Genomic DNA, 17,224 nt, shown 5'->3' on the forward strand with positions numbered 1-17,224 from the left:
GGCCCACCTTCTATACCACTTTACATTACAATATGAAGAGGGAGGTTATCCAATGAGAAAAGCTACACGAGAACATTGTTGGATATAATCCAACGACTCCGAGAAAAGCAATTGTAAATGAAACAGTTGTACTAGAACGAGTCCCTCAACTTGTTCTCTCTCCTCCCTCCTAGCTGTTCAACTTTTTCACGTTCCCCCCTCTTCTTTCTCTGCCCTCTCAGTTTCTCTCCTTTCAAACTCCTCCTCTGTATTTCTCTCTCAGTTTCTCCGCGTGGATCTCCCTCGTCCTCCTCCTCGTCTCTCTCTCTCTCTCTCTCTCTCTCTCTCTCTCTCTCTCTCTCTCTTCCCTTTCCCTATCAAAATTCAAAAATCGAGGCCAAAAAGCCCTATTTACTACTCTCATTTGATATCTCTTTCATTTTCCTCTTCGTTGTGTCCCTCTCTTTTCGTGGTGGTGAAGGGAAAGGTAGTAATCTGCCAAAGTCATACTGCTGCTCAAAGATTGGATTTTTACTGCTACCCATCTGGTTGTTCCTGCCATTCTCTATCTGCATCAATATCTTTAATTATGAGTATGACTTGTTTTTTTTCATTTTTGACTACTTGTTTTTCAATTTTCTTTTCTTCATTAATTAATTTAGTCTGTTTGGTTTTGGTTCGATTTTGTCCTCTTTAATTAAATTTGGCAAGGCCTTGTTTAAGATTGTAATTGGCTTTGAGATTGGACAAAGGTTGTCTTTCGTGATTCTGTGAAAGTTAGTAATCAAGGTTTTAAAAAAATCTTAATCTATAAGTGTATGTATAGTTATCCAGTCTATGATTAAATGGATGATTATGATTGGTATTGGTTGTTGTGATTGCCTTAATTGCTATGGTTGCTGTGATTGCTGAAAAAATATGTGCAACTAAATGTCTTTGGCTATTAAATGAGAAAATAGATAACCCCACCCATTTGGGTTTTTTATTATGGATTTTTGTCTACTGTTTGGCTTTCTAATGCTCTCCTTCGTTCTGTACGCAGGTTGTTTTTCCCCTCCAATTTGCATTTGCATTGCAAAATTATTAAGATGAGAACAAATATTTGAGTTTATTGTTTTTAAGATTGAATTTCGTTAATTGTGTTTATTTTGAGTTCAGTTCTTCTCTTGAGTTTTAAGTTTTTTATTGCCTTGTTTCAACTTCTTGATGTATAAAAAAAAATTGGAAAATTTTATTTTTATCCAAATTCTATTACTTGGAGGAGGTATACAATGTACACACATGCTACTTGGTCTTCTAATGTATTATTGACATTTGTCTAAGTTTTCCTCTGTTATTTCTACATCATAATAAACTCATGTTCTCTGTTTACTCATGAGTTCAGAGAAAATTCTCAATTTGGTTTACTTTCTTATTTTTGACATCAGATTTTACCAGAATTGGCTTCTTCATACTTTTCCTACCTTAATTTTATTTTACTTTTATCACTGAAGTAGTGCAGGGAAAAGTTTGGAGAAGTTGATGGAGGCAAGTGTTGAGAGAGAGCAGATACTTGTGGACTAATTGCAGGAAAGCATTCAAAGTCTTGAAAGGCAGTCCTCACCGGCGGAAGAATTGTCCCAGATTTTGAAAAGAGCAAATAATTTCTTGCATTTTGTGTTGCAGAATGCACCTGTTGTTATTGGTCATCAGGTAACTCACTGATACATTGTAAATCCTATGTTTATGTTTAAAATGACCTCATTGATCACTTTTGAAAATTATTTTTGTTGATAATTTCTTATTTTAGGATAAAGAATTGCTGTATGGGTTTATCTATAATCACTTCCCAAGTTTGCAAGAGGAGGTAATTGATTGCCATTGAAGTTCTTATTCAAGGTTTGATAGGATTGATGTATAATTTCAATGTAATTTAAAAGGAGGTAATTACTGCCTTGCTTAAGTGACACTCTGACACCAAACCACCTTAATTATATTATGTTCTGTCCTCTTGCCAGCACATTATAGGAAGAACAGATGTTGAGATTTTTACCGGGGCAGGTGTTAAGGAATCTCAAGACTTCAAGAAGGAGGTTCTGGAAAAAAGGTTACCTGCAAAAAGGGAGATTACATTTGAGACACCATTATTTGGGTCAAAAACATTTTTGATAAATGTGGAGCCCGTCTTCAGCAAGGCATGAGAGACATTTGGTATAAATTACATGGGGATGGATGTCACTGATCAGGTAGTTGCATTTTGTATGTTTTAGAGTTCAATTCAAGATTTTCTTTTGATCACTAAAGGGTATTTGTGTTTCTTCTGCACAAACAACAGGCGAGGAAAAAGAGAAAAGATGGCAAAGCTTAGGGAGGAAATCGCCGTCCAAAAAGCCAAGGAACTTATAGTAATTTTATGTATATTTTTATAATTTTAAAAAATTATAAATTTTACAAGTAATGCAATAAAATAATAGACAAATGACACAAGTCAGAATCTCAATGCTGTAGCATCACTTGTTTGTCACCAAAATATGTTTAGTAAAAGCTTTAAAAGGATTCACTCGAGCTTCAACATCGCTTCATCTACTATTCAATAAAGCTTCAAAATATTATTTTTATTTTTTGACTAAGAAGTCTTCATTAGTATTTTTGTGAATTTTTTAGGATGAACTCAAAAGACGTAGAAAGTGTCAAATTGAGTTTGTAGAAATTTTTTGGTGTATTTTTATGCTATTTAATGAATTATTATGATTTTTGAAAGTTAAAGCATTAAAAAATAGTAATAAACGAAAGAGATTGACAAGTAGTAGCACTTGAATAATGCATCGTCAGTGCTTCTAATGAGTGTCATTCTCGCATAGCGCCATGTGTCATGAGATGTTCATTTTTATGTCTTTACCTTAAAAAATTGACCCCAAAAAAAAAAAAACAAGTCAGAAAATCACACCAACAACAAAATTCTTGTGAGATTATCTTTGACTATCATGTGAGAAAAATCCAAACTTGAATTTGGGAAATTTAGAGTAATAATGAGAGGAAGAGTAATGATCTCCAACATACTGTTATTGTTAGTATAGAAGCAAACTTGACTTTGAGCAATTATTTGAGATTTTTATGAATTTATTATGATTTTTGGAAATCAATACACATGGCAATGCCTAATGGGTGTGTCATCAGAGTTTCCAAAAGGTGTCGTTATCCCGTAGCTCCACGTGTCATTAATGTTTCATTTTTATGAGTTTATCTTTAAAAATATTCATGAAAAATCATTATAAAAAAATACAAAAATTACACTGAAATTTTTTTAAAATTCCTTGCGACGTGGTCTTCAACTTAATGCATGAAAATTGAAAATTGCCTTTGGAAAATTTGAAAGAATAATTGGAGGAAGAGTTATAGTAATGAAGACTAGCGATCTTCAACTTCGTGTTATTGTTAGTGTAGAAGCAAACTTGAGTTTAAGAAATTATTTGAATTTTTCTCTAAGTCAAATTTATATTTTACAATTGAAAAGATGAAGAACATGTCGCAAGAAGCTTGTGGCATTTTTTGGTGAATTTTTCAGATTTTTTAAGAATTATTTATGATTTTTGGAAGTCAAAACATTGTAAAATAGTAATAAATGGAAGATAATGACACATGGCAGCGCTTGAAGTGTCATCTCTGAGACCTGCGAGGAATGCGGCTCAGATTGAAGTGTTATCTCTGAGACCTGTGAGGAATGTGGCTCGGTTAACTTTATGTTTCCGAGACCTGCGATGATGGAATTGACGGCATTAAACAAATTGGCGGATCATAAATGGGGGGTACACCTAGGTGAAGAGAATTTACATTTTAAAAAGCTTTTAAATTATATTGAGGATTTTATACGATTACCATTATTTTCTTAAGTGTCACATTTGTTTTACAAGTGTTAGATGGAAATATACATATAGATTCTAATTAAGTTGTTGATATACATATATATATTTATTTATTTATGAACCTTACGCGAGTTTCAATACAAGGATACAAGGGTCTTCGAAGCTTATAAATCTTTAACTTATTTTATTTTACTATGTTTATTTATCTTTATCTTTTGTTATTCTATATAGTATTAAATAGCTTAAGTTTTTCTAGAATATTTTGCCCCACGAGTCTTAGAGATATCCGAACCGTGGCAGCGAGGATTGCGAATTAGGTTGACTAGATGTTTCCTGAGTCCAGCGAGGATTACAGGGCAGGACGTGTCACCAATGGTGTCACAAGGAAATGGATAGTGATGGCTCTCCATGTGTGATTACCCGAATCTAAATGCTTTTATTCATTCATTTAATTATTTATTGCCAAGTGAGTAATGCCAGGAAGCTGAGATGAAATATGAGAACTACGTGTGGCTTGATCCCTCAGTAAAGGTACGTAGGCAGCCTATGGTTACAAGGTGCAACCACGAGTTAGAATGTTTGAGATTGCCAATGTATTATTGTCGTTATAAAAGTTGACATGAATTTTATTAGCAGATTGATTTATTTGAATTGTTGCGGCCTGAGGCTAGAATAATATGATGCTTGATTTGCTTGGATATACTTTAATACATGTTGAATGATTGAGAAATTATAAATGTTTGTTGACCGGTAAAATTTTTGAGAAATGTTCATTTTACAGGGGAGACTCTGCCGAAAGAAGCCAAACTCGAAATAAATTGAATTTTGAACAGAAGGACAATTAGATCATTTGTGCCTGGCACCTGCCAGATGTTGGACACGCATAGAGTTCGGCTCAGATTCCAAAGTGAAATTTGGGTCGAGTCCTGTCAAAACTTCTTATTCAAGGTTTGATAGGATTGATGTATAACTTGAATGTAATTTAAAAGGAGGTAATTACTGCCTTGCTTAAGTGACACTCTGACACCAAACCACCTTAATTATATTATGTTCTGTCCTCTTGCCAGCACATTATAGGAAGAACAGATGTTGAGATTTTTATAGGGGCGGGTGTTAAGGAATCTCAAGACTTCAAGAAGGAGGTTCTGGAAAAAAGGTTACCTGCAAAAAGGGAGATTACATTTGAGACACCATTATTTGGGTCAAAAACATTTTTGATAAATGTGGAGCCCGTCTTCAGCAAGGCATGAGAGACATTTGGTATAAATTACATGGGGATGGATGTCACTGATCAGGTAGTTGCATTTTGTATGTTTTAGAGTTCAATTCAAGACTTTTCTTTTGATCACTAAAGGGTATTTGTGTTTCTTCTGCACAAACAACAGGCGAGGAAAAGAGAAAAGACGGCAAAACTTAGGGAGGAAATCGCCGTCCAAAAAGCCAAGGAACTTATAGTAATTTTATGTATATTTTTATAATTTTAAAAAATTATAAATTTTACAAGTAATGCAACAAAATAATAGACAAATGACACAAGTTAGAATCTCAATGCTGCAGCATCACTTGTTCGCCACCAAAATATGTTTAGTAAAAGCTTTAAAAGGATTCACTGGAGCTTTACCATGGCTTCATTTACTATTCAATAAAGCTTCAAAATATTATTTTTATTTTTTGACTAAGAAGTCTTCATTAGTATTTTTATGAATTTTTAAAGATGATCTCTAAAGATGTAGAAAGTGTCAAATTAAGTTTGTAGAATTTTTTTGGTGTGTATTTTTATGCTATTTAATGAATTATTATGATTTTTGAAAGTTAAAGCATTCAAAAATAGTAATAAACGAAAGAGATTGACAAGTAGCAGCATTTAAATAATGCATCGTCAGTGCTTCTAATGAGTGTCATTCTCGCGTAGCGCCATGTGTCATGAGATGTTCATTTTTATGTCATTACCTTAAAAAATTGAAAAAAAAAAGTCAGAAAATTACACCAACAACAAACTTCTTGTGACATTATCTTTGACTATCATGCGAGAAAAATCCAAACTTGAATTTGGGAAATTTAAAGTAATAATGAGAGGAAGAGTTGTAATACGGAAGAGTAATGATCTCCAACATAGTTTCATTGTTAGTATAGAAGCAAACTTGACTTTGAGAAATTATTTGAGATTTTTATGAATTTATTATGATTTTTGGAAATAAATTCACATGGCAGTGCTTGATGGGTGTGTCATCAGAGTTTCCAAAAGGTGTCGTTATCCTGTAGCTCCACGTGTCATTAATATTTCATTTTTATGAGTTTATCTTTAAAAAAATTCATGAAAAATCATTAAAAAAATCAAAAAAATACACTTAAAATTTCTAAAAATTCCTTGCGACATGATCTTTGACTCTAATGCGTGATAATTGAAAAATGCCTTTGGAAAATGTGAAAGAATAATTGGAGGAAGAGTTATAGTAATGAAGACTAGCGATCTTCAACTTAGTGTTATTATTAGTATGGAAGGAAACTTGAGTTTAAGAAATTATTTGAATTTTTCTCTAAGTCAAATTTATATTTTACAACAGAAAAGATGAAGAACATGTCGCAAGAAGCTTGTGGCATTTTTCGGTGAATTTTTCAAATTTTTTAAGAATTATTTATGATTTTTGGAAGTCAAAAAATTGTAAAATAGTAATAAATGGAAGATAATGACACATAGCAGTGCCTGAAGGGTGCATCGTCAGCTTTTCCAACGGATGTCAGTATCTCATATTGCCACGTATCATTAATGTTTTATTTTTGTGAGTTTATCTTAAAAAATTCACGAAAAATCGTTAAAAAAATAAAACAAATATATAAAATTTCTACAAATTCATTGCAACATTATCTTCGACTCTAATGTGTGAAAATCAACATTTGACTTTGAATTGAAGTTATAATTGGAGGAAGAGTTATAGTGATGAAGACTAGTGATCTTTAACTTAGTGATATTTTTAGTATGACAGCAAACTTTAGTTTGAGAAATTATTTGAATTTTTCTCTAAGACAAATTTATATTTTACAACTACAAAGATGAAAAAAAAATGTCGCAAGGAGTTTGTGGCATTTTTCGGTGAATTTTTCAGATTTTTTTAATAAGTAATTATGATTTTTGAAAGTCAAAATATTGTAAAATAGTAATAAGTGGAAGAGAATGACACATGGCAGCGCCTAATGGCTAGATCGTTAGCTTTTCCAATGGGTGTCAGTATTTTGTAGCTCCATGTGTCATTAATGTTTCATTTTTATGAGTTTATCTTAAAAACTTCATGAAAAATTATTTAAAAAAATCAGAAAAATACGTCAAAATTTCTAAACATTCCTTGTGACATGGTCTTCAACTCTGATGCATGAAAATTGAAAATTGACTTTGGAAATTTTGAAGTAATAATTGGAGGAAGAGTTATAGTGATGAAGACTAGTGATCTTCAACTTAGTGTTATTATTAGTATGGAAGCAAACTTGAGTTTGAGAAATTATTTGAATTTTTCTCTTAGTCAAATTTATATTTTACACTTGAAAAGATGAAGAAAATGTTGCAAGGAGTTTGTGGTATTTTTCGGTGAATTTTTCAAATTTTTTACAAATTAATTATGATTTTTTGAAGTCAAAACACTGTAAAATAGTAATAAATAGAAGAGAATGACACATGGCAGTGTATGATGACTGGGTCCTCAGTTTTTCCAATGGGTGTCAATACCACGTAGTGCCACATGTCATTAATGTTTCATTTTTATGAGTTTATCTTAAAAAATTCACGAAAAATTATTTAAAAAATCAGAAAAGTACACCGAAAATTTCTACGAATTCCTTACAACATTATGTTCAACTGTAATCGTGAAAACCAAAATTTGACTTTCAGAAATTTGAAGTTATAATTGGAGGAAGAGTTATAGTGAGGAAGAGTAATGATCTTCAACTTAGTGTTATAGGTAGTAGTATATAAAAAAACTTGAGTTTGAGAAATTATTTTTATGTGTCAAATTTGTATTTTACAACTAAAAAGATGAAGAAAATGTTGTAAGGAGTTTGTGGCATTTTTCGGTGAATTTTTCAGATTTTTTACGAATCAATTATGATTTTTGAAAGTCAAAACATTGTAAAATAGTAATAAATGGAAGAGAACGACACGTGGTAGCGTTTGACACTGTTCCTTCGCTCTACTCCTTCCTCCATGGTTTTAGGTGAGTAAACCTTCGTTATAACATTCTTTTTCTGTTTAGCTTACCTTGTTTTTTTTTTTTTTGGATGAATGCTTTCTTCTAATACACGGTTGCTGATTGTTAATTTATTTGTTTCCATCAGTATTCAAATTAAGTTTTTTTTTTACTAGTTGAACATGTTTTTCTTAAGAACTTGTAATAACTTGAATCATGGTAGCATAACTACCACTCCTGGTTGCATTTATGATTTAGGTATTCTCTCTTCTTCTTTTTTCAGTTGCTGATACATTAATTTGGGTATTCTCAATTCTTCTTTTTGTAGTTGCTCGTTGCACACACGGTTGCTGATACGTTAATTTGTTTATAATTCTCTCTTCTTCTTTTTTTAGTCATTAGATGAATTGATTGACTGTAGTATTGAAATTTTGGTATTATATGCTTATGTATCATAAGCTCATGTCCTATATGATGTAGGAATGGAAGAATATTCAAATATTTCTGCAAGTTTAGAAGTTACTGATGAAGATTTGAGCTGGAATCTGATGGGATTAAAATTGAAAATAATGGGGATGATGAGATTGCCATGGACAACAGAACAGATGTGAAAGAAAAAAATACAAGAGCCGAAGGTTGGAACGCTGTTTGACAATATTTATGAGTTAATTCAATATTATAGAGAATATGGGAAATAATCTGGCTTCCCAGTTATAAAGAGGTCATCAAAAAAAGGAGATGATGGGGAGTTGAGATATATTACTCTTGCATGTGCTCGTTTAGGGACTTGCAAAAGTAATTCAAGTAATACCCTAAAGCCACATCCAAGTATAAAGAATAATTACAAGGCTCAAATTAGGGCAGGTTTATGCTTAAGTGGAAGGTAGCGAGTCAACCCTATTAAGCTGGACCATAATCATGACTTGAGTCCAACCAAATCTCGTTTTTGGAAGAGCTATCGAGAGATAACCCCATATATTAAGAAGAAGCTTGAAATGAATGATAAAGCTGGGATAAGGTTGAACAAGAGTTATAATTCAGTTGTGGTAGAAGTAGGGGGGCATGAGAATATGTCATTTTTAGAAAAGGATTGTAGAAACTACATTGAAAAGGTTAGGCGAATACAGTTTGGGGAAGGAGATGCCACTGCAATTCAAAATTATTTTGTGAATATGCAATCTAAGAACAAAAATTTCTTATATGCTATTGATTTAGATCAAGATGGTCGTTTAAGAAATGTGTTTTGGGCAAATGCAAGGAGTAGGGTGGCGTATGAAGAATTCGGTGATGTTGTTACATTTGACACCACATACTTGACTAATAAGTATGACATGCCATTTGCTCCATTTGTGGGAGTCAGTCACCATGGTCAATAGATTTTGCTAGGATGTGGGTTGATCTCAAGTGAAGATGCCAACACATTTATTTGGTTGTTGAAGTCTTGGCTTGCTGGCATGTATGCTTGTGCTCCAAAGGGAATAATTACAGATCAAGACAAAGCCATGAAAAAAGCAATTTGTTTTTCCTAATACTAGACATTGTTTGTGCTTGTGGCATATCATGAATAAAATTCCTCAAAAGTTAAGTGGGTATAAAGAATATCAATCCATTAGCTTTGCCTTGAATAACATTGAGTCAAACAATATGGGTAGAATATTTTTCAGGTTGTATTTCATTCTCTAAAAGAAGGTATTTATAGTACAAGGATGTAAGATGTAACCCTAGTAGGGTCAAACTAGGAAACAAGATAAAAAACCTAATTACACAATGTCTGTACAGAAAGGAAAGAAATATAATCCTAATAAACTGGGAAATAAATATCTTAATTAAGCTAGGATCTCGCTAACACTCCCCCTCAAGTTGGAGCAAAGATGTCACGCATGCCCAACTTGTCAAGCGAGTTGAGAAAGACTGTAGTAGACACAGCTTTTGTAAGAACATCTGCCAGTTGATACTCGGATGATATAAACAGAAAAGAAATAATTTCAGCATCCAACTTCTCTTTAACAAAATGTCGATTGACATCCACGTGCTTTGCACGATGATGTTGCATATGGTTATGTGCAATTGCAATTGCAGCTTTATTATCACAATACAAATTCATGGGTCTTTGGGGTCCAAACCCAAGATCTCTCAACAATCTTCTCAACCATAGTAACTCGCACACACCTTGAGCCATCCCACGGTACTCGGCCTCGGCACTAGACCTAGACACCACGTTTTGCTTTTTACTCCTTCAAGTAACAAGATTACCACCAAAAAATGTGAAATATCCAGACATAGAATTTCTATCAGTACTGAACCAGCTCAATCAGCATCCGTATACCCTTCCACATATGTATGACCATACTTGCAAAACATTAACCCATTTCCAGGAGTTACTTTCAGATACCTTAAGATGCGCATCACAGCACCCATATGATCTTCACTAGGAGAATGCATAAACTAACTCACTACACTCATTGCATATGCAATATCAGGATGTGTATGAGATAAATAAATCAATTTCCCCACAAGTCATTGATAACGCTCTTTATCTGTAGGGACTTCATCATGATACAACCCCAACTTATGATTCTGTTCACTATGGGTATCAATTGGTTTACAATCTAACATTCCAGTCTCTGCAAGTAAATCCAAAATATACTTTCTTTGAGACAGAAAGATACCATGTTTAGATCTGGCAACTTCAATCCCAAGAAAGTACTTCAAATCACCCAATGACTTCATCTCAAACTCGGAAGCCAGATACTTATGAAGATTTTGCATTTCTGCCTGATCATCTCTAGTCACAATCATATCATCAACATAAATAATTAAAGCTGTCAATTTACCTTTATGACGCTTTAGAAACAAAGTATGGTCTGAGTTACTTTGCACATACCCAAATTTCTTTATAGATGCTGCAAATCTCCCAAACCACGCTCTTGGAGACTGCTTTAATCCATATAAAGACTTCCGCAACTTACACACAACAGCCTTCTTAAAGGTTACAGGAATACTAGGAGGGAGATCCATGTAAATCTCCTCCTTAAGGTCACCATGTAGAAACGCATTTTTGAGATCGAATTGTAATAAGGGCCCGTCGCGATTTGCAGCCAGGGACAATAATACATGCACAGTATTGAGCTTTGCCACTGGAGCAAAGGTCTCCAAATAATCTACTCCATAGATCTGAGTATAACCCTTTGCTACCAATCTAGCCTTGCAACGGTCAATAGAACCATCAGCTTTATGCTTCAAAGTAAACACTCATCTGCATCCAACAACTTTCTTCCCTCGTGGCAAAGGAACTAAATCCCATGTTTTATTCTTGTTCAAGGCATCCATTTCAACATTCATGGCATCCATCCATTTTGGGTTAGATAAAGCATCTTGCAACTTAGTTGGCACACATACACTAGATAATTGACACAAATATGATCCATATGACTTAGACAAACGATGAGTTGACACAAAATGGCTAATGAGATATTTAGACTTGGCATGTATATCAGGAGAATATTGTACTTTAGGTTTCCCACGAGTGGTTCCTAGGGGTAACTGATAAGTTGACGCAGATAGATCATTAGAAATTACCTCACTTGATTCACTATCACGAGTAGATTGGGACACTAGCAGGGTAGAGGGGGGTATTGGATCGAACTCATCCATACAAGAATCACTGTCATTACTTTCATATATAGGCGATTGGTCACTTGCTTTAGTTTTACTGGTCGTTTCGACACCGAGAGCACCTGCTTCATCTCCAGATACAGGCAACTGGTCACTTGCTTCAGTGTGATCGAGTTCCAAAGGCCGATAAGTCGTTTCTTCACATGGACCACAAGTTTCATCTTCAGATATAGGTGACTGGTCACTTGCTTCAGTGCGACGAGTCGTTTCCATCCCAAGAGCAATATCTTCAAACACATCATTCTCCAATCCAACACATTCCAATTCACTCCCCCTCTCCCCCTGAATTGGAGAGGAGGGAGAGACATAATAGGGCACTTCTTCATGGAAAGTCACGTCCAATGTAACATGCACCTTCTGGGTAGGTGGATGATAACACTTATAACCTTTCTGAGTAGAAGAGTAACCAATAAAGACACATCGCAAAGCACAAAGATCAAGTTTACTCTGTTGATGAGAGTAGACATGAACATAGGTAACACACCCAAAAACTTTAAGGGGCAACTTGAAGACTGACACAGGGGAAACATGGTCACCAAACACATCATGTCGAGTCTTGAAATCAAGGACCCGGCTAGGAGTACGATTAATCAAATAGGCAACAGATAGAACAGCATGCCCCCAAAGGTGATGGGGAACAGACATGTCCAACATAAGGGAGCGAGCAACTTTAAGTAACTGACGATTCTTGCGTTTAGACACACTATTCTGTTGAGGAGTAAATAGGGTTGTCGTTTGGTGAATAATACCTTGAGCATGGAAGAAAGATGCCAAAGTTTTATTCACATATTCGCCTTCATTATCAGTTCGGAATACTTTGAACCGAGCATGAAATTGAGTAGATACCATAGTACAGAACTCTAGAAGGATGGAAGCAACATCATGTTTATTTTTCAGCAAGAAAAGCCAAATGAGTCGGGTACAATCATCAATAAATGTGACGAACCAATGAAATTCATTCGAAGTAATGCGAGCCGGACCCCACACATTAGAATGCACTAAATCAAAAGGCTTTGCAGCTTTAGTGTCACCCAAAGGAAACACAGTGCGATAACTCTTGGCCAAAATACATGTCTCACACTTAAAACTGGACTAATCATAAGAGCGGGGTTCATACTAATTTAACACCTTTAGGCTTAGATTTCAAATCCTGACTCCAGTGCTGCCCCATCCCAGTGGTAGTACTCTCAGACCCAAAAAGGTCAAACTTTTTCTGCAGCATATCAACGTCTTGCGATGAGTTACTTAGCAACCTAAAAGCCTCCTCTTTCCAGGACGATGAAATGGCTGAGATAGTTCCATCAAGTGATTGTTGTACGTCCTTAAGAGTTATATTGTTATCATCTAACTTTGGCGTATGATCCCTGCATAATTCTCCACATTTCAATCTTTCAGGAAACTTTGGACCAAGAGGAGATAAAGAAAGTGTAGGCAAAGCCACTTTTCTTGATGATATGTCTATAGCCCCCGATTCTGACCTTACCTTAATTGTTTCTCTAGAGTAATCAAGTCCAGATGATGATATGAACTGATTTTGAGATTGTGGCTCCTTGTTTTCAAGCAAAGGACCATCAAATACAGAAGAGGAGTTTGCATTGCAGTTGTGATTCAGTGAACTCTTCCACTCTGGGGAACAAGATGCAGACCAGATCGTAGAATTAAAATAACTGGAGTTGCCAATATGAGCCTTCTTATGCTCATGTAATGTGGGAACATTAGAACTATCATTGTATCCCCAGGCGCCGCTCTTGTGAACCCCATCCCCAATGTCTAGAGAATCACCATTGAAATGATCCTGGAGAAGCATTCCATTCAAAGGAGACAATAACCGCTTCCTGAGTGCTGACCCAGTGGCCTCAGTTGTGTCACCTGTTGTGACAGTCACCGCACTTGAAGAATATTGGTTTCCATCAAAAAAATTAAGAGGAGAATCTAATTGTCTTGGTTCGAAACCAACAATCCTAGGAACAGGTGTCTGCATATTCTGCCCACATTTCTGATTTAACCAGTGGTTTTCTATCTAGTGTTAATCTTCAACGCATGCATGTTTGATCTACCATCTTTACGTGCATTCGAAAAATCTGGTTTATTTGGAATCTCCATGATGGATTTCCTTCGGGACTCTCCAAAAGAAGAGCATGTGAAATCCACCTGCAGGTGATTTCCCAGGTTTCCTCCATGCATCCCACTTAAATCACAGCTGCTCATGCTGGCAAGTCTAGGCGGAGGTTGCATAAATGTGCACAGTGATGCTACCATTTCCTCAGCAATACTGCTAGAAGACACTTGAGGCAAGCCCATCTTCGTTACATGTTTGGGATGATATTTAAAAGAACTGAATGTGCATTGCTTTTATGTTGAAGTCCCTTGTTCAAATCCCTATTGCAGGTAAGTCATGGTGAAGCACAACAATGTCATTTCTAGCTCGCACTTCAGAAAGCATTGGCAGAATTATGTGAAAACGTGGTTTAATCAGCCAGCGTGTAAAACACGGAGAAGAAAGGGTAAGAAATTATATATTCAATTAATTACCTCTAATAGAAAATCTTTGATTACCCAATCTTTGTTAATTTTGTGTATTCCTTTCATTGTTTGGGTTAAACAGATATTCTTATTACTTTTTTCTTCTCTATGTTTGTTGATCCCATCTCCAGCCCGTCAAGAGAAAGCTGTGAAGATTTTTCCTCGCCCTACATTTGGACCACTACGACCTATCGTTCATGGCCAATATGAAAGTAAGATCTGGCAGAGGATTTTCTCTTGAAGAACTGAAGGTGAGACCATTGTTTTTGATATAATTGTTGCTCATCTCAAAAAGGGAAGGGAAATTTCTAATGCTTGTCATGTTAATGTTTTGTCTTAGTAGGGTACATGGTTCTGCATATACTAAAGTTTTAGTTATAACAATGTTTGTTTTGGTTAGTAATGGATCCTCGAATGAGGTCTAGGGAATCCAATTCCATCCGTCATATAAGAAACTATTATCAACGTTCGGAAACTTGTGGTTTCAACAGTTTTTTTTACCCATTTTTCCTTTAATTTGAATGTTTCTGATAGGATGAATGGAGTTTCCTGTAGTTTTTCTGCACATTCTGAATATTACCTATATTCAGGAAAATGTTGGAATTATGGAATGCTCGCTTATCCTTTGCTTTGATGTATTTGTAATCTATTACAGGCTGCTGGTATCCCGAAGAAGCTTGCTTCAACCATTGGCATAGCTGTTGATCATCGCCGCAAAAATCGATCACTAGAAGGTCTTCAAGCAAATGTTCAGAGGTTGAAAACATACAAGGCCAAGTTAGTTGTCTTCCCAAGACGTGCACGGAAGTTGAAGGTAATAATATTCTTTTAATATATTCAACATGTATATAGAGTGTGATATTCTCGTTGTTGCTATCTGTATGCAAGTTGCAACCTTTAATTGCATAAACTTGTGTCTTAGGCTGGCGATTCAAGTCCTGAGGAGCTTGCCAATGCTACCCAAATTCAAGGCCCTTACATGCCCATTGTAAGGGAAAAGCCAACTGTTAAGCTTGTGAAGGTTACAAATGATATGAAGGCATTTAAGGCTTATGACAAGCTACGCGTTGAGCGTATGAATGAACGTCATGTTGGTGCGAGACTGAAGAAGGCTGTCGAGGCAGAGAAGGAAGAAAAGAAATAGGTGGAGTACTGAGTTTGTTAGCCTGCCATGTTTCTGTTTAGACATATGTCTAAGAACACCCAGCTAACTTCTTTTATCATGAAACGTCAAATTTACCCTTTAATTTTAATTTTAATTTTAAAACTTGCAAGAAAACAAAAAAGAACATAGAATCCCAGCAGCTCCTTCCTCCTCCTCCTCCCCCCCAATCCATATAAACTCCACATTAATTACAAGTATGGAAAGGAAATAAAGGCTAAAAAGTCAACTCCTATGAAGAAGCCTCTAACTATGCTAATCTGCTATTATGCACAATTAAGTATATACAAGTCAACACTCCCCCTCAAGCTGGAGAATAGATATCTTGAATTCCCAGCTTGGCTAAAGAAGACTCAAACACCTTGCTAGAAACTCCCTTAGTAAGAATATCAGCAAGTTGATCATTGGTTTTCACGTAAGGAGTGCAAATCAATCCTTGTGATAATTTCTCTTTGATGAAGTGTCTGTCAATCTCAATATGTTTGGTTCTATCATGTTGTACAGGGTTGTGAGCAATACTAATGGCTGCTTTATTGTCACAAAATAATCTCATAGGACCCTGAATAGTAATCCTCAAATCTCGAAATAAAATTTTCAACCATAATAATTCGCACACACCGTGGGCCATAGCCCTAAACTCAGCCTCAGCACTAGATCTAGCAACAACTGTTTGCTTTTTACTACGCCAAGTGACTAGATTGCCACCCACAAACGTGCAATATCCTGTGGTTGATCTCCGATCTGAAATTGAACCAGCCCAATCTGCATCTGTGTAAGCCTCTATAGCAAAGTTATTATGCTTTGAAAATAAAAGGCCTTTACCAGGTGATGATTTCAAGTATCTAAGTATCCTTTCAACTGCTTGCATGTGGACCTCACGTGGCTCGTGCATGAATTGACTGACGACACTCACTGCATAAGCTATATCTGGTCTTGTATGAGCCAAATATATCAACTTCCCTACCAATCTTTGATATCTTCCCCTATCAACGGTTGTATCATCAGTTTGCTTTCCCAATCTATGATTTTGTTCAATTGGAGTGTCCGCAGGCTTGCATGCTAACATTCCAGTTTCAGTCAGAAGATCAAGTACATATTTTCTTTGCGAGACAAAGATTCCTTCTTTTGAATGTGCCACTTCAATGCCTAAAAAATATCGTAGTGTCCCCAAGTCTTTGATATCAAATTCCTTGGCCAAATGTATTTTCAGCTTATTGATCTCCTTTATATCGTCCCCTGTCATAATGATATCATCTACATAAACAATAACAATAGTAATCCTACCATCCCGAGAATGTCGTAGGAACAATGTATGATCTGCTTGACTAGGACGATATCCATACTTTTGCATAGCTTGAGAGAATCTACCAAACCATGCCCTAGGAGACTGTTTCAGGCCATACAATGATTTTCTCAGTCTGCATACTTTTCCTTGAGAGGTCTCATCTATACCTGGAGGCATGTCCATGTATACTTCCTCCTCTAAGTCTCCATGGAGAAAAGCATTCTTCACATCAAATTGTTGAAGAGTCCACCCCAAGTTAGCTGCTAAAGATAAGAGGACCCGAATTGTGTTCATCTTTGCAACTGGAGCAAATGTGTCTTGGTAATCTATCCCATAAGTCTGAGTATACCCTTTTGCCACCAACCTTGCCTTGTATCTGTCAACAGAGCCATCTGCCTTATGTTTTATTGTGAACACCCATTTGCAACCAACAACTTTCTTCCCCCTTGGCAACTCCACCAACTCCCAAGTAGAGTTCTTTCGTAGAGCTCTCAATTCCTCATCCATAGCCTCCTTCCACCTTGGATTGTCTAGTGCATCCTGCAATTTTTGAGGAATAGATACAGAAGACAACTGATAGGCA

The 17,224-nt window shown here is 35.6% G+C and overlaps 1 protein-coding gene, 1 long non-coding RNA gene and 1 pseudogene across 4 annotated transcripts; 2 read left to right on the forward strand and 1 right to left on the reverse strand.

Moving 5' to 3' along the window:
* The first annotated feature begins 239 nt into the window (after positions 1-239).
* Positions 240-2,458, forward strand: LOC117612904. 3 transcript variants are annotated; one of them, XR_004583589.1, is made up of 5 exons: positions 240-572; positions 1,473-1,671; positions 1,769-1,825; positions 1,977-2,204; positions 2,294-2,458. It is a non-coding gene; the product is annotated as an uncharacterized LOC117612904 (long non-coding RNA). The 3 variants fall into 3 exon arrangements; XR_004583590.1 differs by having other exon boundaries at positions 1,481-1,671; XR_004583588.1 differs by having other exon boundaries at positions 241-572; positions 1,476-1,671.
* Positions 2,459-12,783: 10,325 nt separating this feature from the next.
* On the reverse strand, positions 12,784-13,874 carry LOC117612905. The gene is made up of 2 exons (XM_034341542.1): positions 13,155-13,874; positions 12,784-13,035 (listed from the first exon to the last, which is right to left on the reverse strand). Exons 1-2 carry the CDS (start codon positions 13,650-13,652, stop codon positions 13,012-13,014), a joined length of 522 nt encoding a protein of 173 aa, XP_034197433.1. The 5' UTR covers positions 13,653-13,874; the 3' UTR covers positions 12,784-13,011.
* A 165-nt stretch (positions 13,875-14,039) lies between these two features.
* LOC117612907 lies at positions 14,040-15,361 on the forward strand (annotated as a pseudogene).
* The last annotated feature ends 1,863 nt before the right edge of the window (positions 15,362-17,224 follow it).

The sequence above is a fragment of the Prunus dulcis genome, unplaced genomic scaffold (genome assembly GCF_902201215.1).
Source record: "Prunus dulcis unplaced genomic scaffold, ALMONDv2, whole genome shotgun sequence".
NCBI lineage: Eukaryota > Viridiplantae > Streptophyta > Magnoliopsida > Rosales > Rosaceae > Prunus > Prunus dulcis.